This window comes from Petaurus breviceps, unplaced genomic scaffold (assembly GCF_028583685.1).
Source record: "Petaurus breviceps papuanus isolate PSGF00001 unplaced genomic scaffold, PetGlider_PUasm1.0 348839, whole genome shotgun sequence".
Classification (NCBI taxonomy): Eukaryota; Metazoa; Chordata; class Mammalia; order Diprotodontia; family Petauridae; genus Petaurus; species Petaurus breviceps.
In genome coordinates, this window is record NW_027186182.1 from 9,468 (window position 1) to 33,891 (window position 24,424).

Sequence of the window (24,424 nt, forward strand, 5' to 3'; positions counted from 1 at the left end):
AAGTAGTCTGATTCTAATTGCCATGGTGATGACAGAGAAGGGATTAACTTAGAATGCAGAAAGAGGTGTTTTCTGATATGCCCATTTTGAAACTGTATATATGTGTAGAGGTATCTGTTTGTTATAGTCTCTTAAAAATTTTCTCACAGGGTGTCATGGGAGGGACAGATCAATTTTTTAAAAAATTTGCTACATGGGGGTGACTAGGTAGTGCAGAGAATAGAGCACTGACCCTGGAGTCAGGAGAACCTGAGTTCAAATCTGGCCTCAGACAGTTAACACACTTACTAGCCATGTGACTTTGGGCAAGATACTTAACCCCCATTGCCCTCCCAAAAATATTCCTACATGAAACACAAAAATAATTTTGAACAAAAGAAAAACTTCTTTTTTTCAAAGAATCATAGCAGTGGAAGAGGTCTCTGAGGTCATTGAATCCAATCTCTCACTTTCCAGAGGAAGAGATTCAAGGCCAAAGAGGTTAAATGTCTTGCCCAGATCATTAATCTAGGAAGTGTCTGAGGCAGGAATGGAACTCCTGTGTTCCTCACCACAGGGTCAGGGACATCGGCTGCCTCTCACTAGAGTCTCCTGAAGGATACGTGATTCATGAGAAAGGTTTCAATGCCTGATTAAGATGGAGGAAACCAGAGCCAGAACAACAGGTCTGAATTCTCAGCTCTTGGTTTCCAGTACTGATCCGGCAACTTCCTTCTTAACTGACCTGGGGAAATCATGTCACTGAGCTGAGTTTCTTCAACAGTAAAACAAAAAGGTTAGATTCAATGATCTTCATTTTCCAATTCCCCATTAAAAAGTAAATTTTTGTTATCTTTTCTTTTTTTTTTTGGAAGGGGAAGGCAGGACAATTGGAGTTAAGTGACTTGCCCAAGGTCACATGGCCAATAAGTGTTAAGTGTCTGAGGCCATATTTGAACTCAGGTCCTCCTGACTCCAGTACCAGTGCTCTATTTACTGCACCACCTAGCCATCCCATTATCCTTCATTTTCCAAAGGGACCATGCCATCAGGGAAATGATGACATGACTTGCAGTTGACTTTGATTTGAGTGAAGGAGGGCTGGGCAAGGTTACCAGCCTCACTTTCTCCTCCAGAGCCATCTGGATTCAGTGACCTGATATTCAACAGGATGACTGGAGATTCCCCACGATGCAATGGGAGACCCTGGCCCTTTTAGGCTAGGGCCTTTCAGTTATTCACTTACAGTGAGGTAACACCCATTCACTGGATTCTCTTTAAGAAGTGAGTAAAGGGAAAAAAGAGAGAAAGAATCTAGCTGGGAGGAGAAGACCCTCAGGCTTGCTGTTGCAAAGAGAAACAGTTGCCATTAGCAAAGTCAAAAGAAAGAACTGGAACAGAAATAATGACAAAGCTCAGGGCCAGAGAAGAAATTACCAAGTGCACCTCTCTCATCTTTGCAAGAGGTGGTGACTGTGTGTCTATGTTACCCAGTCTAATTGATGTGTTGATTAGTGTTGTTGAATTGCTTTCCTCCTCACCTTTCTCTTCTCTACTACAGTATATGGCATGGCTGTGGTAGTTTTGGGTATGAAAGTGATGTAAAAACCAAGAAAAGTAATCATTTTTGGCAGACTGGACATCAAAGGGTCCAAGCTGGTACCAAAGAGCTTAAATCACCCCTCCACTGATCACAATTGAGACCCTCACCATAAAGAATCCCACTTCTGATGCCAGAAATATCAATCAGGAAAAATCCACCTGTCAAAATGCAGAACAAACCAAACTGAGCTGAAAGCAGAAACATTTTATTGGGAGGAGAATCAGACACTAGTGCTGAAGTACCCCAGTAGAAAAGAGTCCCCAGCCTAGGAGATCCAGGCACAATTTATTCTTAAAAACCACAAAGGATAGGGTTCAGTGAAGGATTAGGGTAAAACTGAGTTACAGAAACTGGATATTTTGTAGGAACAGTTGACTGCAAAGCTGGTTTTGGTCAATTTAGGCGACACAGCTCAATACCAGCAAAGACTTCTGGGAGTGTTTTGGGAATGAGGATTTAAGATCTTCCCTTCCCCTAGGCCCTTTGACAGGCTTAAGTGACTCTGAGAACCTTCCTTGATATAAGAATGTGCTCTGCTCCCTAATATGCTGAATGTGGTCACATGGAGCCTGTGGTGGGAGGTTTGTTTTTCAGGAGCACCCACACGTTGGTGCTTTGTGATTGGGCAGTGGGTCAAGAGGGTTGTGACATTCTCTGAGCCAGGAGAAGGATATATATACCCTGATGTGATATTTTGTTTTGAGGCTCACTTTGAGAAGAGTTGAGTGATTTGACCAGATAAGACTCTAGGCAGCCATTGAGCCCCCTGACTTTGAAAATTCAGATATTGCTGCTTCCCTCTCTGGTAACTGATTAGGTATAGATGTAATGATCAGACAGTTGGAAGCCTGTCTGCTGATGTTTCTCTGTATTTGATGTCTGCTTGTAACTTGTCTGTATTCTCTGAAGTTCGGGGTGCTGATTTTTTTCCCCTGAACTGGGTAAATGATATATGTCTGATTAAAACAATGTTAACCTATTTTGAGTTGCTTTCCTTTAGAAAAGCAGATCTAAGAACCTGTGTTGGCAGCCACCCTGGGGACACTGGGGTGCTTGCTGCTACAGGGAGGGGGAAAGAATTTGGCCCACCGCAGGCTCCAGATTGGCTCCTTTTGGCAAACAGGCTTACTCTGTGTCCAGTGCACCTGCCTGGTAAGGTAACTCATACAAAACAGACATAATAATCTTACAAAGGGCTACACTGCCCTACACAGCCAAGGGGGAAGATTGTATTTCTCCTCATTGTTTATTGCTCTCTTTTAAAAGTATTAAGAATTAAGACTTTACTTCATGTATTGCATGTCAGGGAAGTCCTACCAGGCCAACTTGTTCCACCCTTTCAGCAACCAGAATGCATTCTCAATCCAGAAAAGGTAGCTCTCACTTCAGAAAAAGCAAAAATAATGAAGCTGTGTCCAGACATTGCAGTCCCTCAGAAGTGCAGTTGAGGGCCCACAAGAGGGAATTAGACTGTGCTCTCAACTTCTGGCATCTCAGGAATAAGCAAGGCTGGTCTCTCCTGTACATCTTGACTGTCATTTCCTTTTAGAGACTGTGTCCTCTTCATCCTGGTCAAGGAGAAACACAAAAACAAAGCAACTGCTCTCAGACATCCAAAGCAAAGCTAATTAAAGCTAGAAGAAATGGCTCTAGAACATAGTAGAAAAGAAATTTTCTTCAACACAGAAATCTTGGCTGAGGATGATGAATCTTAAAATAAATCTGAGTAAGTCAATGCAATCATTTTATCTAGCAATTATTAAGTTCTTACTATATGTAAGGCACTGTGAACACCCAAATAAAAATGGCCATATACCGTGCCTTCAAGGAGAGGACGTTCTATCTAGTTTAGCATTGGAGGGTGTGGGAAAAAGATGTACGCAGAGAACATTGAGTTCATATCTGTGCAAGGTCCTGTCCTTTTAGGGTATGGCCTTCTCATATGGAGGTGTTTTTGTTAGATATCTGCTTCAGTGGTTCACATGTTTGAAGGTGAGTTCTGAGGAAGAGACCCAGAGTTCTGAGACAGTAGTGTTTATGGCAAACTATGTGTACTAGAATGATACAGACACTAGAATGGTTCTATAATAAGGGACGTATGTAAATTTAACTGGTCATAGACAGAAGATGAGGATACAATTATGAATCTTTAGTTAAAGGAAGGTCATTTCCAGATAGTGCCCAGTGCTTGAACCCAGAAAAGGAAGAGAAAGAGAGGGGGAAAGTATAGATGTCAGAAATGAATCCTCTAAGTTTGAGGCTGGAAGTCATGGGTAGTAGAGCTGCTCTTGAGCAGTATGTACAAGTGAACAAAGGAACAGCTTCACAGCAGAGAATCAGAGAAATAACAGAGCAGATCAACCAGGTTAGCTGAGATATTGGAGCTAGTGAAGGGTCAGTCAGGCACAGCCTGAACCAACTGAGCATGGCAGAGGAAGCATCTGCTGCACACAGAGGCTATATCCAAATCTCAGGACAAGGAAAAAATATGAAGGTTTATTATACTTGGGTTACATCTAGGATGTGAGATTTCTTCTCAAATATGCATCCTTGGCAGCTGTCTCTAAGTGTGTGCCCCTTCTCCCCCACAGAGTGTATGGTTGGGAGAATGTGACCCAAGTTCACATGTGGATGATGATTTTTAATAATTCCTGCATTTGTTTCATTATAATTTCATATATGTATATCAACAATTTCCTATAAAACTGTATGTATAATTATTATCCTTGTATATGTTTTAATATGTGAGTAATTGTAATGTTCTCATTATGTCTTATTTTATTGTGAAGTGAATGAATAAATATCTGGTCTACAAATGTCACCAGTGTATTTAGCTGGTTATGTAAATTAAAGGACATGTCAAGGGCTGAAGTTCTGAATAAGGGGAGTGTATTCTTCCACTATGAGCTTAACATTAGGACCTGAAAATATTGTGAGTGCAAATGAGCAGGAGCAGTCCTTCTCAGGGAAGTTGGCAAGGAGAGAACATATCAGGGTGAGCACCCACACTCCCCCCATCCTCCTGCCAAGAGAGTAAAACACTCATGAAGGTGAAAATCCCACCAGATGTCCCATCCCGTGATGAGTTCAGTTCTGAAACATTGTGCTCATTTCCTGACATCACAGTTTGGGAAGCACATTGATACTCATCCGGAGGAGAGTGACTGCATGGAAACTGAGCTATGGATCTAGAGACTAGAAGAACCTCAGAAGCATCTGGCCCCAGCCTGTCTTTGTACAGTTGAGGAAACTGAGGCCCAGGGAGGTAAAGTGATTTGCCCAAGGTCCCTTGCACATTTAAGTGTCAAAGGCCAGATGTGAACTCAGGTTGCCCTGATTCCAGGCCCAATGTTCCGTCCATTCCTTCCCAGCTGCCTCTTGCTAAAGGAAACAGGGCAGGTATCTTCAAGTATTTGAAGGGTTGAAACACAGAAGAGAGATTAGAATGGTTCTGCTGAGTTCTACGGTGCAGACTAGGAGCAAAGGGTGAAAACTGCAAAGAGGCAAATTCCATAAATCCTTGCTAGCTCCTGGAGCTGACCCAAAGGGCAATGGGCATTTGTGTGAAGAACGGGTCCCAACTGACTGACTGGGGGTCTGCTGACAAAGTCTGCATGGCCACTCTGGGGGAGCTTGGAGTAGGATTCCTGGGAGTAGAAGTGAAGGGTGGTGTGGTGTTCACGAGCAGTGGAAATATAGGAACAAAAGTGAGCGTGAGTGTTAGCTCTTAGGAAAGGCCATTTTAAACAGGGAGCAGAACAGCAAATTGAATTGATTACTGAGTCGAGATCATTAAAAACAGAGCAAGAAGCAAGAAGAGGGGTGAGGGACTGACTGGGAGGAGAGGACTACAACATGAGGATGAAAACCAGTGTAGGAAGGCGTAGGACACAGGAGAGGGAGGAGAGCAGCAGGTAGAATCAGGGTGAAAGTTCAGAGGTCAAGATCCTGGAGGTGAAACAATCTGTGTGACATTGAGGTCTAAGATGTGGCTGCCACTACGGGCATCTGAGCTTGAGTGGGCTTAGAAGGCATAGGAGTAAAGGAAACTGATAACTGGAGAGTGTTCAGAGTGTCGTCATTGCCGATATAGAAGTCCCCAAGGATGAAGGCAAATGTGGCGCTGAATGAGAAGAGTATAGTGACATGGAGAATGCGTTTCTTTAGAAAGTGAGGAACTCAAGATCACTGCTGCGGTGATCTGGAACACAGGAGATGATAACAAGAGTGTGGACAGCATCCCAGGACCATTGACTGATGATACTCAGTTCAAAGTGGGAGCACTTGGTGAGTAATGCTGGCATGGTCCTGAAGTGGCAGTACAGAACAAGGTGGATTTTCACTTTTCTTCTTGGCTCTCTATATTGGGGAACTGAGAGAAAGGACAGCCAGACTTGAAAAGAGGTTCTCATTGCTTTAGCATAAGCAAACTGATTTTCTCATCTATGTGGAGGGCAGACCAGCCCTGCTTCCTCCGTGAAGTCTTCAGTGATTTGCAGGGCTTTGTCAGTTTTCCCACCTATATTTTCCCATCAATCTTTGCCTGAACCTCTTCTTTTTTTTTAACACAGTTGTTATCATACTTGTGCTTTGTGCAAAGACATAATAATCTAAAGAATGAGATATACTTGGTACCTTTTTTGAATTCCCACCATCTAAGGCTTTACCTTGCACATTTGTTGTTCAGTCATTTCAGTCACATTCAACTCTTCCTGGCCCCATTTGGAGTTTTCTTTATGAAGATACTGGAGTGGTTTGCCATTTCCTTCACTAGCTCATTTTACAAATGAGGAACTGAGAAAGAGTTAAGTGACTTGCCCAGGGTCACACAGCTAGTAAGTATTTGAGGCTCAGAAAGATGATTTTTTGTAACTTTGTAACTGGCTCCAGTATCTCCTTCATGCTCTACATTGCACATGGCATTTCTTAAAGTAAATTAAAATGAAGAGAATCTTAATGAGATAATTGAGGTGAACCATACATGGTAAATCTATTAAAAAATTCACCCAGGTGTCTCCAAGTACTTTGATTCCCAGTAATTGTCACATTAGCACAAAACAATGTAGTATATTGTTTTTCTTATTTTAACAGTGAATAGGAAGAAAAGATTTGGGGACTGGGCTATGGACCTTGGGTTTGTCATGGTAACTCTGAAACTACCCAAAATATTTCCCTCACCACTGTTACATATTCTGAGCCCGGGGGAAGAAACACCTCCAAACACCTGGATCTCATTTAAAGTTACACTGTCACTGGTAGGAGTCAAGAACTGACCTGTTGTCTGTCTCTTGGATGGTCTCCAGCAGTGGGAGGCCATGAGTCTCAATGAGGAAGGAAGCAGCAAAGGCAGAAAGGAATGAGTGTTGGGACTTCTGGTGCACGCTTTGGCGTACTACTGATTCCCCTTTTCTTCATCAGTGGCAACCATATCCCCATTCTACAGCCTCTGTTGTTTGGAGGAGCGTCCATCCTTTCTGCCTGCAAGTGAATAAAATTGGAAAGAACCGTTAGCATGTAAGTAATGTGAGGGCAGGGACTGCTCTGCTTCTCGGCTGCCTCCCTCACACCTACCTCAGTGCCTTTCTTGTAATAGGGTGGAAGTTGAATGGATAGATCTCAGTAATTATTTAGTTAAGTGTGCTTATACAGCTGAGAGGTGAAGGGGAGCAGGTCACTCAGCCTAGAGCCACAAGCTGTTTGTTCAAGCTTTGATTCTGTGCCATGGGCAAATATAATGGGCTGCACCTTGCTCTATCAAAATCCAGAGGACCTTTGAGGCACCCACTGCCTCTTGTCCTGTGACCTCCTGAGGTGTTTGACCCAAGTATTCTCTTGGCTTAATTTTATCTCTTGGGCCTAAAGTGGTTTGGATTCTTCGTAGAGTCTGCTCACACATGCCCACATGCAAACAGAGTTTCATATATGCATAAAGACATATACATATATAAGTCTACAAAAGAGCTGGTAAAAACAACAGAAGGTTATTTTCTTTGACTAAAGAATAGGTATAGTCAGAACTCCCCTGGAGCCTTTAATTTTTTAAAATTTCTTTATCACTACAGTAGGGACAAGAAATCCCTTGAATGGAGCTGAATATACATTTGCTCTTTTACTAACAGGAAGGAGAAGCAAACATCCCTAGAGCATCCACACTCGAGGAACTCAATGGAGGCCGTACCATTGGAATTGCAGCACCCTCCCACCAATGGGAGTCAAACATGAGGTGCTGATTCAAATCCCCTCATGGGAGTCACAAGGCCTGCAATTCTTGGTTCCCATTTGTCAGGGAATATTACACTTACCTGGCTTCCCATCCTCATCATAATCTTCTTACCCCAGGGCCATGAACCTGTTCTCTAGGCTGAAAAAGTCTCTAATAAGACATTATAAATCTAATAATCTTAAATTCTGGCTTCTATCTAAGTGTTGTACAAAAGATCGTTCCCTGAAGCAGTCAAATGTATTTATGGTTAAGTGATTTTCATAGATCCCAAATCATTTGTAAGGTTATGGAATTTAAAGATCTTCCATGCCCCTTGAATTTGCTGATGTAGCAGGAAGGGATGGGGCAAGAGGAAGCAGAAGGCAAGCTAGAGGGCATGTAGTGGGCAGTGGTGGCCCAGAGGCATGAACTCCTTTTTTAGTTTGAGCCAGCCAGAATTTCTGTTGAGGACTCCTGCTGAGGACTGTCAGGAACGGGAACTTCGGGGGGCTGGAGCTGTTGGGAGCATGCTTCATGGACGCTGAGCAGTTGTTGTGAGTGAGGACAGGAGGACCTTTGCCTGAGGTAGCTCGTTCTGTTTTGAAGGCTTGAGAATGTGGGTATTTATTACATTAACTATGTGTGCCAAATTCATTACTGCTGTGATGGCTTTGACTTTCTGGTTTGGGGATGCAGTTTTCTGATATTTGAATAAATGTTCTAGCTTTATTCCCCATATAGACAGCCTGGTATATTTTGTGATTAATAACCATATCAGTATATTTATAGTTACTGTAGGCATTATAAATACTGCATTGTTGATACGCCATTTCAGCCACATTCACTGTAGAACCCTCTGTAATCCTAGGGAAGCTACAGAGGCCCTGGCATGTTTTCCTGAATATATCACAGACAGATTGTTATTCTATGGTAAACAAAACATTTAACAAAATCATAAATCAACAATTTGAAGAGTCCTAATACTATCTAGTAAAATATTTTTCTCATTGCACAAAGGAGCAAACTGTGTCAGAGAAGTGATTGGAACAACGTCACAAATGTCGTTAGCATCAAAGGCAGGCAGGATTTGAGCCCAGATGCTCTCATTTCAGTGCCACTGTTGTTACCGCTGCATCTTTGTGTATAGCCCTCTGACATATAAGAGAGATAACATTATGACCAGGTACCCTGTGTGGTTCTCTTTTACCATAGTGATCATGGAGTTATTAACCTCAAAAAGAGAGAAAGTTAAACTGTGGAGAGAAGCTTTTGGTGGAATAATGGATTTGAAAGGATGGTGGCTGCACTGCTGAGTGAGTTAATAAGGTCTAGAGGAATTAGTTCCAGTGGATATTGAGAGATGACAGAAGATGTGAATGCCTGAATGATACTGCTAGTACAAAAGGAGAAAAAATCAGCACCTTGGACAGAGGACTGGAAGGGTTTGCTCCTTGCTTATTGTCCCCTTTCCTTTTCTGTGTCTTCTTTCCTTCCTCTGCCCTTCCCACCCCAACATATGTTCTCTCCCACATTGTGATATTTTAAACATATACTCTTCATTGTTACTCAGAAACTTTAGACTTCTCCATCAAACATCTGCATTATGGAGAAAATCAGATCAATTGCTTTCCTAACAAGCATCTGGACAAAAGCAAGCTAATGACTACCAATTACTAAACCTCCAATGTAAAAAGAACAGGCTTTTGGTAATCCAGGGCATGTCAGACAATCATCCTCCAGACAGATTCTGTCAATCACTTTATTGCTCTTCTTTAGCCAGATAAGCCAAAACAGATGGATGTGAGAACCACACAATAGAGAGATGTTTGTGGAAGCATTTGATGCCATCATTGTACATCCATTCCTTGAATATTCACCTTTGAGGCAAAGTCAATAGAATGGAAGTTCCTTGAGGACAGGATGGTTTTATTTTTGCCTTTCTATCCTCGGTACCAAGCACAGTTATCTGACTTCTAGAAGTCAATTAGTAAGTAATGGTTCAATAGGATAGAATTGAGTACAAATGGGCTATGTTTTCAGCCCAATGACCCAGTACATCTATCCCTGCCTGAATCCTTGATAGGAACATTTTACTATCATTGACTGTTAATGTTCTGGTCACATTTTCCTTAAATTCTTACCTGATTTCAGTTGGGTAGAGTTCCAATGTGAAGAGGTGGAGACATAATATCATAGTGCCCAAGCTCCCTTTTCCAAGCAAGGTGAGTGTTAACCTAATGGCAGCCATATCTGAGGACAAACAATGGGGAGATCAGGAGTTTATTCAAGCTCAGAAGGTGGTTCTGGCTCTCTTGCCTTCGTTTAGAATCTCATTCCTTTGTATTCATGACAGAGAGGTTTTCAAGCTATGACAAGTTAATGACAATCTATTTATTATTGACACTTTATTTTTATTTTATTTCCTGCTCAGTTTAGAAAGCTGAGTTTCACATGCAGCCCTCAGTGATCACTTCACATTCAGTTACCAAAATGCCTGTCTTCCTGGACACTCTTTAAAGAGCTGTAGCTAGTCAGTCTGCTTGTGTGCTGCACTAGAGGGCTAGAGGCAGACCAGTCTTTAGACATCCTCCACCTCCCCCAGCTGCATAACAGAGCAGACAGAAGAATGGGAGGAGTAGGCACAGCACACAGATTATTGAACCATGTGATTATTGTGATTATTGAACTACGGCAGGATGGGATCCACTTCCTATACTGATATTTTTGGTTTTTACATGCTATTCATTGCCAAATATAACCCTCCTCCCTCCTCTACTTAATAAAGCCTTTATTTCAACAAAAACCAAAAAGAGTGAGATAAAATCTCTCCAGTGAGTGCAGCCACATTGTTGATGTTGTGAATCACCCATGCAATGTTCTACCCCCATAGGTCCTGTCTTTCCAGTAAGGGAGGAAGGTGGATCTTTTCCTCTCTCTCTTTTTCATCATGAAGTCTGATCCTTAGAATTCTACAGCATTCATGGTTCCATCATTGTCGCAGTTATTGCTTCTTACATTGTGGTACTCTTTGTGTCTGTGGTTTTCTTGTTCCTCTCACTTCACTCTGCATCAGCTCATGTAAATGTTCGCATGTGTTCTTCATAGTCACTGTTTCTTTCCATACACAGTAATATTCTATTACAATGCTATAGCACGATTGGCTTGACCATCTTCCAGTTAAAGCTGAGCCACATCCAGATTTCTGGTATAGAATAGTTTCCTTTTTAAAAATTTATTTTTAGTTTTCAACATGCATTTCCACAAGATTTTGAGTTACAGATTTTCTTCTTGTCTTTCCCCTACTCCCCATGCCAAGATATCGAGCCTACTGAATACCCCTTCCCCCAATCTGCTCTCTCTTATATCCTTCCCCACACCCCCCAAACTTTCTAGTAGGGCAAGATGGATTTCTATACCCCAGTGCCTGTATATCTTATTTCCCATCTGATGTAAAAAACAATTATTTAACATTTGTTTTTAAAGCTTTTATTTCCAGATTCTTTCCCTTCTTTCCTCCTTACCAACCCCCACTAGGAAGATAAACAATTCAATATAGGTTGTACATGTGTAGTTATACAAAACATTTCCATAGTAGTTATACCGTGAGAGACTAACTATATTACCCTCCATCCTATCCTGCCCCTCCCTTATACTATTTTCTACTTTGACCCTGTCCCTTTTCAAAAGTATGTGCTTCTAACTACCCTCTCCCCCAATCTGCCCTCCCTTCTATCATTCCCCTTCTTATCCCCTTCCCCCCTACTTTCCTGTAGGGTAAAATAACCAAATGAGTGTGTATGTTATTTCCTCCTTAAGCCAAATTCAATGAGAGTAAGGTTGACCCATTCCCTTTCACCTACCTGCTCTTCCCCTCCATTGTAACAGTTTTCTCTTGCCTCTTTTATATGACATAATTTACCCTTTCTCTCTCTATCTCTATCTCTCCCTTTCTCCCCTCATTATATTCCTATTTCACCTCTTAATTTTATTTTTTAGATATAATCTCTTTCTATTCAACTCATCCTGTGCCCTCTATCTATGTATACATGTACACATATATACACAAACTCACATATGTATTAATACACACATAAACCCTCCTATACATACATACTCCTATACATATGTAGGTCCACATATACATACATATATATATATATATGTATATATATTCCCTTCAATTATCCTCATACTGAAAAAAGTCTCATGAGTTACAATTATTGTTTTTCCATGTAGGAATGTAAATACTTCAACTTTAATAAGTTCCTCGTGATTTCTTTTTCCTGTTTACCTTCTCATGCTTCTCTTGTTTCTTGTATTTGAAAGTCAAATTTTCTGTCCAGCTCTGGGTTTTTCATCAAAAATACTTGAAAATCCTCTATTTCATTGAATGACCATATTTTCTCCTGAAGCATTATACTCAGTTTTGCTGGGTAGGTGATTCTTGGTTTTAATCCTAGCTCCTTTGACCTCCAGAATACCATTTTCCAAGCCCTTTAAACCCTTAGTGTAGAAGCTGTTGATCTTGTCTTATCCTGATTGTGTTCCCACAATACTCAAATTGTTTCTTCCTGAAGGCTTATAATATATTCTCCTTGACCTGGGAACTCTGGAATTTGGCTATGATGTTCCTAGGAGTTTTCTTTTGGGGATCTTTTTTAAGAGGCTATTGGTGAATTCTTTCAATTTCTACTTTTCCCTCTGGTTGTAGAATGTCAGGGCAATTTTGCTTGATACTTTTTTGAAAGATGGTGTCAAGGCACTTTTTTTGATCATGGCTTTCAGGTAATCCAATAATGTTTAAATATCTCTCATGGATCTATTTTCCAGGTCAGTGGTTTTTCCAGTGAGATATTTCACATTGCCTTCTGTTTTTTCATTTGTTTGGATCTGTTTTATAGTATTTTGATTTCTCATAAAGTCATTGACTTCCATTTGCTCCATTCAAATTTTGAAGGAATTATTCTCTTCAGTGAGTTTTTGAAATTCCTTTTCTGTCTGGAAAATTCAGCTTTTTAAGGCATTCTTCACTGGCTTTTTTGGGTCTCTTTTGCCATCTGAGTTAGTCGATTTTTTTAAGGTGTTATTTTCTTCAGTGTATTTTTGGGTCTCCTTTAGCAGGCTGTTGACTGGCTTTTCATAATTTTCTTGCATCATTCTCTCTCTTCCCAATTTTTCCTCCACTTCTCTTACTTGATTTTCAAAATCCTTCTTGAGCTCCTCCATGGCCTACTGTAATCAATTCATATTTTTCTTGGAAGCTGTTGATATAGGAGTTTTGACTTTGTTGTCTCCTTCTGGATCAATGTTTTGATCCTTTTTGTCCCCAAATTAGGATTCTGTAGTCTGATTGCACTTCCTCTGATTTTCATATTGCCAGCCAATTACTTGAGTTTTGAGCTCTTTGCCACTGCAGAACTCTGCTTCTGTAGAGTAGAGAGAGCTTTGTTCTATATCTCTGGGGTTTTCAGGTTCCCAGAGCTATGAGGAGGGTGCCCTCACTACAGCCACCACAAGGTCTGGCACACTGGCGTTCCACCACCCAAGCCCATGACCCAGCTCCAAGCAGGTCAAAGCAAGAGAGATTACCCTCTGAATGTTCACTTGGCCCCCTATGATCTGCAGGCCAGGAGCTCCTGAGATAGCCATGGGGCAGCAGCTGTAGCCACCATCTCTCACCTGGGGGCAGGGGCTGGACCTCACTCTTCTGTCACCCAGTTCCACCAGAATTCCCCACTGACCTTTTACTTTCCTTTTGATGTTCATGGGTTAAGAATTCTGGAAATCACCATGGCTACAGGTGATTCACTCTCCTGAAGTCTGCTCCAGCTGGTCTGTGAAGCTGATCGGGTCCACCCCAGATCTAAGACCACACTCCTCACACAGGACTGTGCTTGGCTCCCAGCTTGATGTGATAAACCATGCCTGTCGGCCTGCCAGTCTGCCTTCAGCAGGAGATTTGTTTCTCTTTGTCACTTTGTGGGTTCTGTAGCTCTAAAATTTGTTTAGAGTCATATTTCACAGGTATTGAAGGTGGTTGGAGCAGAAGCTCAAACAAGGTCCTCCTTTTACTCCGCCATCTTGGCCCCACCCTCAAGAATAGTTTCCTTGTCTCTCATTTCATCTCTGTTGACCCAGAGCCTAACACAATCACATCACCTATTCATTTTAGATAGTTTATATATAGTGCTACATATTTAATTAAATCTTTCTCACCTTGAGGCACAAATATGACAGCGATGAGCGTGCATCCAGAGAAAACTCCACAGAATATCAACGTGAAGCGGTTTCCCAGATAAGACATGCTAATGGCTGCTAGCAGTCTTGCAGGGAAATCTATGAGTGCAAGTAGCACTTGGACCAAGTAAATGTTTAACCCATATTTCTGCAAGTTCAAACTAATTCCATAAAAGGCGAATCCAGAAGAAAACCTGCAAGAACAACCATTTATTGTTATAGAGTGTAGATGCTTCATTTTTTCATTTCTCTTTAATGAAATGAATCTTTTGCCTTAAAAGGAACAATTTTTTTCATTTTTCAAATGCTTTGTTAACTTCTGATTTACATCATTAATTTCTGCCAGATTTTGAGTTGCAAATTTTCTCCCTGTTTTTCCCTTACCCACCGACCCAAAATAGCAGTCCCACAGGATATCCCTTCCTCCAATCTGCTCTCTCCCATATCTTCTCCCATACCCCCTTCAACTTTTCCAGTAGGGCATGGTGAATCTGTATGCCCCAGTGCCTGTATATCTTATTTCCCAATTATATGTAAAATCGTATTAATAATGATATATATATATATATTAAACATTTGATTTAAAAAATTTGAATTCCAGATTCATTCTCTTCCTCCCTTTTCACCCACCCTTACTGGGAAGATAAGCAGTTCAGTATAGGTTGTACATGTGTAGCTAATGCAAAACAATAACATAGTAGATATATTGTAAAAGACTGACTATATTTCCCTCCCTCCTATCCCACCTCCCACTTGTTCTATTCTCTACTTTGATCCCATCCCTTTTCAAAAGTGGGTGCTTCCAACATCCCTCCCCCCCAGCCTGCCCTCCCTTCCATCATCCCCTGTCTCTTCTCCTCCCCCCTCCTCTCTTGTAGGGTGAGATACCCTATTTAGTGTGTATTTTATTCCCTCCCTGAGCCAAATTCAATGAGAATAAGGTTGACCCATTCCCTTTTGCCTTCCTGTTCTTCCCTTCCATTGTAACCATTTTCCCTTGCCTCTTCTATATGAGATAGTTTGCCCCATTCTGTCTCTCCCCATCTCCTCTCATTATATTCCTCTCTCACCTCTTAATTTCACCTTTTAAGTATCATCCCTTCCTATAAAATTGGCCCTGTGCCCTCTATCTATGTATACCTCTAAACATATATACACACATTCACATATGTATTCATACACCAGTATACCATCCGATATAGATATATTGATATATTTCTATTCCCTTCAACTATTTTCATACTGAGAAAAGTTTCATCAGTTACAATTATCATTTTTCCATGTAGGAATGTTAATAGTTCAACTTTGATAAGTTCCGTATGATTTCTTTTCCCTGTTTACCTTCTCATGCTTCTCTTACTTCTTGTATCTGAATGTCAGATTTTCTATTCAACTCTGGTTTTTTCAGCAAGAATGCTTGAAAGTCCTCTATTCCACTGAATGACCATATTTTCCCCTGAAACATGATACTCGCTTTTGCTGGGTAGGTGATTTTTGTTTTTAATCCCAACTCCTTTGCCCTCCGGAATATGATATTCCAAGCCCTTTGATCCCTCAGTGTAGAAGCTGCCAGATCCTGGGTTATCCTGATCGTGTTTCCACAATATTCAAATTGTTTCTTCCTGGCTGCTTGTAATATTCTCTCCTTAATCTGGGAATTTTGGAACCTGGCTATAATATTCCTAGGAGTTTTTTTGGGGGGATCTTTTTCAGGAGGTGATTGGTGGATTTTTTTCAACCTCTATTTTGCCCTCTGGTTCTAAAATATCAGGGCAGTTTTCCTTGGGAATTTCTTGGAGGATGATTTCTAGGTTCTTTCTTTGATCATGGCTTTCAGGTAGTCCAATAATTTTTAAATTATCTCTCCTGGATCTATTTTCCAGGTCAGTAGTTTTTCCCATGAGATATTTCACATTGCCTTCTATTCTTTCATTTGTTTGGATCTGTTTAACAGTATCTTGATTTCTCATAAAATCATTAGCTTCCATTTGCTCCAATCTAATCTGAAGGAATGATTCACCTCAGTGAGCTTTTGAGATTTGTTTTCCATCTGGCAAATTTGGCTTTTTAAGGCATTCTTCTCCTCATTGCCTTTTTGAGCCTCTTTTGCCATTTGAGTTAGTCTATTTTTTTTGTTTTTTGGAAGGCAATTGGGGTTAAGTGACTTGCCCCAGGTCACACGGCTAGTGTTGTGTGTGCCTGTTAAGTGTCTGAGGTCAGATTTGAACTCAGGACCTCCTGACTCCAGGGCCGGTGTTCTATTCACTGCTCCACCTAGCCGCCCTAAGTTAGTCTATTTTTTAAGGTGTTATTTTGCTCAGTCAAACAGTTGACTCTCATTTAGTAATTTTCTTGCATCGTTCTCACTTCTCTTACCAATTTTTTCTCATCTTCTCTTATCTGCTTCTTAAGGTCCTCTATGGCCTGTAACCAGTTCGTATTTTTCTTGGAAGCTTTTGGTGCAGGAGTTCTGACTTCATTGTCTTCCTCCTGTTCCATGCTTTGATCCTTTTTGTCCCCAAAATAGGAGTCTAATGTTGGATTCCTTTGCTTTATTTGCTTCCTTTGCCTGCTTATTTTGCCACTCGATTACTTGACTTTTGGGGTTTTTTGCCACAGTAGGACTCTGCCACCAGACAGGGGAGCTTCGTTCCAAAAGCTGGGGTTTTCTCAGTTGCCAAAGGTAATAGTTCAGTGCCCTCTCTTAAGCCTCCACACTCTCTGGCAAGCTTGTCACACACCCCAGGACCTCCACCCAGACCATAATCCAGATCCAAGCAGGTTAAAGCAAAAGCAAATACCCCTCAGACTGGTCGCTTGGTCCCCCTACACTCTGCAGGCCAGGAGCTGAAGCTGCCACATGGTGGTGGCTGGGACGCAACCCTCAGCAGCTTCTTGCCCCAGGGGCAGAAGCCTATGCACTCCCAACTACTGGGTCCCAAAGTCTACACTGCACTGACCTCTCACTTTGTCCTTAGCATGTGTGTGTTGATAATTCTGGAAACAGCCACGGCTGCTGCTGATCTGGAGTCCCTCCAGCAGAGGGCTGGTCAGGCATGCCCTGGGGCTAAAATCTCTGCTCACCGGGCCTGGGCTCAGCTCCCACAGCAGTATGCTAGCTGATTCCTGCCAGCCTGCCAGGCTGTCCTCAGTGGGAGGTTAGCTTCTCTGTGTCATTTTGTGGGTTCTGCAGCTCCAAAGTTTGTTCAGAGTCCCCTTTTACATGGATTGGAGGTGGTGAGAGCTGGAGCCGAACAGAGGTCCTGTTTCTACTCCACCATTTTGACTCCACCACCCCCCCCCTTCCCCTCCAAAAGGAACCATTTTTATTCTGGGACTAATTCATGTAATAACCCCAGCATCCCAAGCAACTCCTGCATTACATTTTCTCACATTTATGAGCCCCAATCTTTCATATCCTCCTAGATGAGGGATGAGAGAATTATCAGGATCTACACTGCAGAGTGAGTATATCTGATTCTTGGTGAATTATTTTGATACTCTGGATGCTATCAGTAGATTAAAAATGAAGTTTACTCACCAGAGAAAAATGATACACAAAGTCATCTTGCCCATTGCTGGGGTCTGGAAAAGGTCTCTTAAAGAAGACTTTGGCTTCACAGTAATAAGGTCCTCCTGAATATAGGACATTACCCCCTGTTTAGGAGAGAGGGCACAGGAAGGAGAAGTCAGCTTAAATACTTGAGTTCAAGGGTCTTGAGGCAAAAGAAATGAAGGGACCATTTTTGTATATCTTCCCAACAGGGATATGACTATGGTAGGGAACCATGCAACCAGTTAGAATGCCAAGCCCTGTATATGAACATGAGGAAAAGTGAAGCTGTACATGTCATTAGCCTAACCTATCACCTGACCATCCCATAATGTCACTGACTCTGCTTCTATGTGCAATGGACCATAGGGACATGAATCCAGAGCTTGAAGAGAACTCTGAGGGCATCTATCCCAATCCTTTTGTCATACACAGGTTAAAACTGAGGTAACTGGAGCTCCAGTTACTTGACCAATATCACAGAGGTGGTGAGTATCAGAGGTGAGGTTTGAGACCAGGTCCTCAGACTCCAGACCCTAGTTGCCTAGGTACAGAGAGACAGGGACAGAAAGAGAAAGAGATACCTTTCGTCTTATGAACATTTTTGTCTTTTGCAGAAGTATCAATGAGGACATCAGCCCTTATATGATATGGTGTCTCTTCCAATCAAATCCACTTGGAAAATTCTCCCAAGAATTTAGTCCATTTACCTCTTGGTATTCCAAGCTCCTTCCACATTCACCTTGCATCCACCTAGAGGAGACCTTTCCTAATAGCTCCAGTGATGAAGTGTTCTGCTTGGACTTAGAATGAAATATGTTCAAAGCCAACTTCAGACATTTTTTAGCTGTGGGACTGTGGGCAATTCACTTTACCTGTTTGCCTCAATTTCCAAATCTGAAAAATGACATAAAGAAGGAAATAGCAAACCTACCCCATTATCTTTGTCAGGAAAAGCCCACAATGGGTCACAAAGAGTCAGACATGACTGAAAAATAATGAAATAAGGGCAAATATTTTGCAACTTTTTTTCCATTTACTTTTTTGTGCACTTGTTCATTCTGACCAGGAAAATGTAAACTCTACAAGTGCAGAGACTATTTACTTTTAAACTTTATATTCCCAGTGCCCAGAATAGTACAGGGTACAAAGAAGGCACTGAAGAAATTATTGTTGACATGAAAGTAAGGACTCCTCCTATTTGAAAAAAAAAAGCTGCCAGGAGATTTGAAAAAATAGTTTGACACAAATTAGGATCAAACAAGCATATTACACCATATACTACAACATATTCCAAAGAGATGTATGGTCCCAAAATGCGAGGTCTCACCATTTTGAAAAATTGAGAATGGAAGGAGGCAATTTTTGTAACTAAGACTAGTGGAGCAGTCACAGCAGCAGCTGTCTCCAGAGCACAAGGTTAGCTCCTCCTTCCTTGCAAGGACCCTCCCCCCTTCCTCTCTGCACCCACCTCATCTTTGGACTCAACTCAACAAGGAGTCCAGCAAAGAAACTACACCAGACCCAAGAGGAACTTCTTGAGCACCTTAGAATGGGAGAAAATGACTTCTAGCCATGAAAAACTTTGAGTTTCTCCATTCTCACATGTGATTTCTAAGCTCAAGTCCATTGTCTCCTGGGCTCAATAGGTAGTTGATGCATAGATTGGGTTAAACATACCGAAAGTGGCACAATTCCTTGAGAGGTATATTTGGTATCAAATGTTCTCATATTGCAGTTGTTCAGTTGTTTCGTTCCTGCCTCATTTTTCATGACCCCATTTAGGGGTCCTTGGCAAAGATAAAGGAGTGGTATGCCATCCCATTCCCTAGCTCATTTTATAAAAAAGAAAACTGAGGCAAGCAGAGTTCAGTGACTTACCCCTGGTTCAATGGCAAGTAAGTGCCTGAGGCCAGATTGGGACTCAGGCAGTCCTGATTCCAACCTTGGTGTTTTATCTACTGCTCTACCTATCTGCTGATAATGCTTCTTATTATATCACCATAGCACATGGGTGTGTGTGTGTGTGTCTGTGTGTGGGGGGGTGTTTATAAAAGGCTGGCAGAGAAAATGACTCTTGACTGTTCATCTCTGAGGAAAGCACAGAGCTAGGAGCTCAAGTAAATATAAATAAAGTATTTCTCTAAAGAAAGAGAATGTCAGTCACTAAACATTCACAAATACCTAAGCACCAAGCAGTGAGCTTGCAGAGAAAGGTCACAAGGAGCTCCTGCCTTCCAGGAGCTCGCAGTCTAACGGGGGAGACAAGAGACAGATGACCAAGTCCAAGCAAACTCCATAAAGTACACACGCATTGGTGATAATAGCCAGGGAGAAGACCCTGGAGTGAAGAGGGATCCCGAAAGCATTCTCATAGAAGGGGGAATGTGAGCTAGGAGTTGAAGAAGCCACTGAGGCCACAAGGTAGGGATGGGGAGCAAGAGCATCCCAGGCATTGGGGGATGGGCACTGAAAATGCTTCTCAACAGGAAATGGGGAACCTTGTGTGGGTCATGGGGGGTGTAAGGTGAGTAAGAAGACTGGAAAAATCCTGGTGAGGAGACAGGTTAGAAAGCACTTTAAATGTCATCAGAGGGTTCCCTGTGGGATCCTGGGGGTGTTGGGAATATGGAGACTCTAGAGTTTATTGAGTAGGGGGTGACAGGGACAGACCTGGACTATTGACAGCAGAGTGGGGGTGGGTGAGAGTGGGGAGAGACTCAGGCAGGCAGAGCAACCAACAGACTATTGCAACGGTGTTGGCATAAAGTGATGAAGAGCCTGAACCAGACTGCTGGCAGTGCCAGAGGAGACAGGGAACCTACATAAGACACAGAGGGATGGTTAAATTCATAGTCAATGGCAATGTGCAATGGACCACTGGGTGGTGCTGATAAAGAGCTGGGCCAGGATCCAGGAAGACTCATCTCCCTGAATTCAAATCCACCTCAGACCCCTTACTAGCTGTGTGACCTTGGGCCAGTCACTAAAGTCCTTTTTGCTTAGTTTCCTGATCAATAAAATGAACTGGAGATAGAAATGTTAAACCATGCCAGTGTCTTTTTCAATAAATCCCCAAATGGGGTCACAAAGAGTCAGACATGACTGAAACCTGGCTGACCGTCAAGAGATTGGATATGGTGATGGGAGAGAGTGAGGAGGGCAGGATGACACTGAGGGTGGAAGTCTGGGTGACTGTGAGGATTGTGGGTGTTCTCAGGAGTAACAGCAAAGTGCAGAAGAGAGGAGGCTTTGGGGTATGAGAGAATGAGTTTAGTTTTACTACATGAAGATGCAGATGTACATTGGACATCCATATCAAGGTGGCTAATGGGCAGTGGGAGGAGGGAAACTGGAGGTCACAGAGAGGCTGAGTGAATAAATCAAACTAAGAATAATGAGCATCTATCTGATAAGTAAACCCATGGGAGCCAATGAGGTTATGACCAAGTGAAAAGCACAGAGGGAGAAGAGAAGAGGGCCCAGGACAGAGACCAGTGGAACACTCAGAGTAATCCAGGAGGACCGAATGAAGACCAAGCAAAGGAGGGTGAGCAGGAGTGGTCAGAGAGGTAGGAGGAGAAACTGCAGGGAGTGTGTCCTGAAACCGGAGAGGGAAGAGACTCTCAAGCAGCACAGGTGGATTGACTGCAATCAAAGGCTGCAGGGAAGTCCAGAAGGAGAAGGGCTGAGGAAAGCCAATGGGTTTGGTGAGTAAGAGATTTCTGGTTACTTTAACGGGAGAAATTTTGGCAGAATGATGAGCTCAGGATGCAGGTTATAGAGATTTCAGAAGAGAGTGAGTGGAGGGGAAGTGGAGGCAGTTACTGCAGATGGTTTTTCTCAAGGAGTATGAGAGCAGAGATAGAACAAGTGAGGATATTTTGAGGAACAGAGGGACAGAGGCATGGTGGTTAGGCAGGAGGGAAGGAGTCAGCAGACAGGGTCAGTCTGAAGATAAATGGGAGACCAGAGATGCTAGAGGGGCAAAGTGTTGTTGAAGTCCGGATGGTGGGATCGCTTATGCACATGGAGGGGTCAGGCTTGGCAAGAGGAAGAGCCACCTCTTGGTGTAAGACAGGTCAAATCCAACCTGTCATAGTTACTCTACAGACCTGAAGAGGATGGAGCCAAGCAGCTCTGGGAACTCAATTCATCAGGGAAGTGGGAGCTGGGACGAAGATTCTTCAGACTTAATATGGGCTGCAAAGACTTGTTTACATTGAACCGAATTTCCAGAGAGAAGCTAGCCTCTCTAACCGCTAATCCAACTGGTTTCCACACTAGCTTTCTCCTTCACTTTCCTTCCATGGGAGGTGTGCATTTCACCTTCACAACCCATGTGCAATTACTTTTCGGAATAGATTGGGTACAAATGCTAGAATTAACCAATCCCTCCTGGGAGCGTGTTTGCGAATGAAGTCAGGGTTGCCCTCAGTCGTACTTCTACAGTGAGCTTGCTCCCCCGTTCCTTCTGGCCATTTATCCAGGCCACCTTCTGAAGGGTCTTCACAGCCACATGGAGTTTGTTGTGGGTGATCAGCCAACAAGCAGATTCTGGGAGGGCCCTGATGGAGCAAGGAGAGAAAGGAAAAGCCCTGAGGATGGGACCCAAACACAGCTGGGGCCCATTGTGATTATAATTATCACTGGTCCATTCAGAGCCAGACACAGTGTGGGGAGGTTACTGGGATAATTTGCAGACCACTTCCCTCCCCCATGGGATGTGTCCCCAAACAGGGGGGCTCTATATTCAGGAAGGTGCTCCAGAGGGAAATCCATTTCCTGGCTGCTCCAGAGGGCTCCTAAGCCTGATGAGAGCTTCTTTGGGGCATGGATAGATCTAACATTCCCACCTTGGTCTTCTTGGAACACCTGATTGGCACCAACACTGATGTGCCCACATGATTTCAAGACTAGACATAAACATGGCCCTGTGAACAGAATGTGAAAGGTAGCTTGCAGTCACCAAAGACATTCTGATTCATTAATGAGTCAGCCAAAGAGCATCTTAAAAGTCCTACTGCGTGCCAGCCACTGGAAAGAGTGCCACAATTGCAAAGATTCTCTACCCTGAAGGAGCTTGCATTCCATGAGGGGAAGTGACATGTGCACATAGACATGTACATAACCTAGACCCAAAAGGCATACCACATCGTTGGTAGGGGTGGGGAGGGAGCCACAAAGAGGCGGCAGCAGCTGAAAGGTGTCACACAGAGGCTGTTCCTGCCCTGAGCTGTAAAGAAAGCTCAGGGTTCTAAGAGCCAGACTTCAAGGGCGTCCTGGGAATGTAGCAGCTCCAGGGCCTCAGGATCCCTGGGGCTGCTGGTCAGTGACTCCTTCCTGCCCCTAGTGCTGGGACCCAGCATGCTCAGAGGATCACAGAGTCCACATGAACTTTGACTAACTGTCCTCAGGTTTGTTTCCCTCATCTGCAAAATGGGGATAATTAATAATGGTATCTGCCTCCCAGACTTATGAAAGCCCAGTGAGAAAAGACATGGAAAAAGCTTCGGGAATCACAAAGTTCTGTACAAATACCAGCTATTGTTATTATCAAAGACAATTGAGGATAGTGAGTTCAGTGGGGGTGTGTGCTGGGCCTGGCCCAAGGCACAGGAAATAGCACTTCTGGATTCTCAGCTGTCGATGAGACCCAGTTAGTTCTGACACAAAGCCCTGGTGGAGCTGTCATGGTCCCAGAGGCATGACCAGCCCTCTTGGGGACTGATGGCAGCATCGTGCATTACACAGCAGAAACTTCTCTGCACAGGACCAGGTGAGTGAGGGGGAGAAGGACTTAGGAGGGCTTTGGAGCAGCTGTGCCAACTGGTCTTTCCCAATGCCACATTCCCACACGAACTTCTATTTGCCTGCCACTTGGCCTTTCTATTTTGAGTCTCTGATTCTTCTTAGGTAAGGCCCTGGCCCATAGGAGGTGCTTAATTAAGGCTACTGGACTGACTGACTGACTGACTGACTGACTGCATAATGTATTTGCTGTACTGTCCACATACAGGGCAAAAAGAAAAGTGATCCCAAAAGAAGCTGAAGTGGAAAACTGCAGCCAGCGCCATTTTTGGAACAGGTAAGCCCATCCAGACAGGAGGATCTGTCCCAGAGGGAAGGCATATGCACTACAAGTGCTCACAAGGATCCGTCTCTCAGTAGGTATCCATTCTAAAGCTTAAAGGAAAAACAAGATAAAACATTAGGCTTTGTGAAATGCAGAAAGAATGCAATGGTAGGATTGCCAAGAACTTGGGTTCAAACTGGTTATAACTCAAGGATTCAACAGTAAATATTTCAACAAACATTTGCTGTGAAACCCACCATGTGCCAGGCACTGTGCTGGGGGATGGGGGCATAAAGACAAAGACAGGGCACATTCTGCCCTCAAGGAGCTTACATTCTGTCAGCTCCATGGCACACATACACCAATGATTCCATTCAGCAGACAATTACTGAATTCCTGCTGTGCGCTAGGAAGATGGTATCATTGGTCTAAGAGAGGTTTCATTTCCATTCATTATTCATGATGATAATGAGATTCTAGCATTTCTCTTGTGCTTTAAAGTTTTAAAAGCACTTTCAGGCATTCACTTGTCTGATTCTCACAATAGGCCTGTGAGGTAGGTGCTATTCCTATCCCCATTTTACAAATAAGGACAGAGAGTGAGAGAGGTTCAGTGACTTGCCCAGGGTCACACAGCTAGTAAGTGTCTGAGGTCAGATTTTACTCCAGGCCCAGTGCTTACCCCCTGCAGTGCCTCCTAGCTGCCTCTCCTTTAAAAATACTATTTGCTTTGTGGAATGGATCTCTGGGAAGGGGAAAGGAAGGAATACTGAG

The 24,424-nt window shown here is 42.9% G+C and overlaps 1 protein-coding gene across 1 annotated transcript; it reads right to left on the minus strand.

The window, feature by feature from the left end:
- Positions 1–2,815: 2,815 nt before the first annotated feature.
- Positions 2,816–23,760, minus strand: LOC138167999 (solute carrier family 22 member 20-like; the record flags this gene model as incomplete). Its single annotated transcript, XM_069096970.1, has 7 exons — positions 2,816–3,150; positions 6,857–6,991; positions 9,926–10,034; positions 14,001–14,215; positions 17,563–17,678; positions 22,019–22,142; positions 23,592–23,760. Coding segments are annotated over 7 exons (971 nt in total), but the record flags the coding sequence as incomplete, so codon positions are not given.
- Between the last annotated feature and the right edge of the window lie 664 nt (positions 23,761–24,424).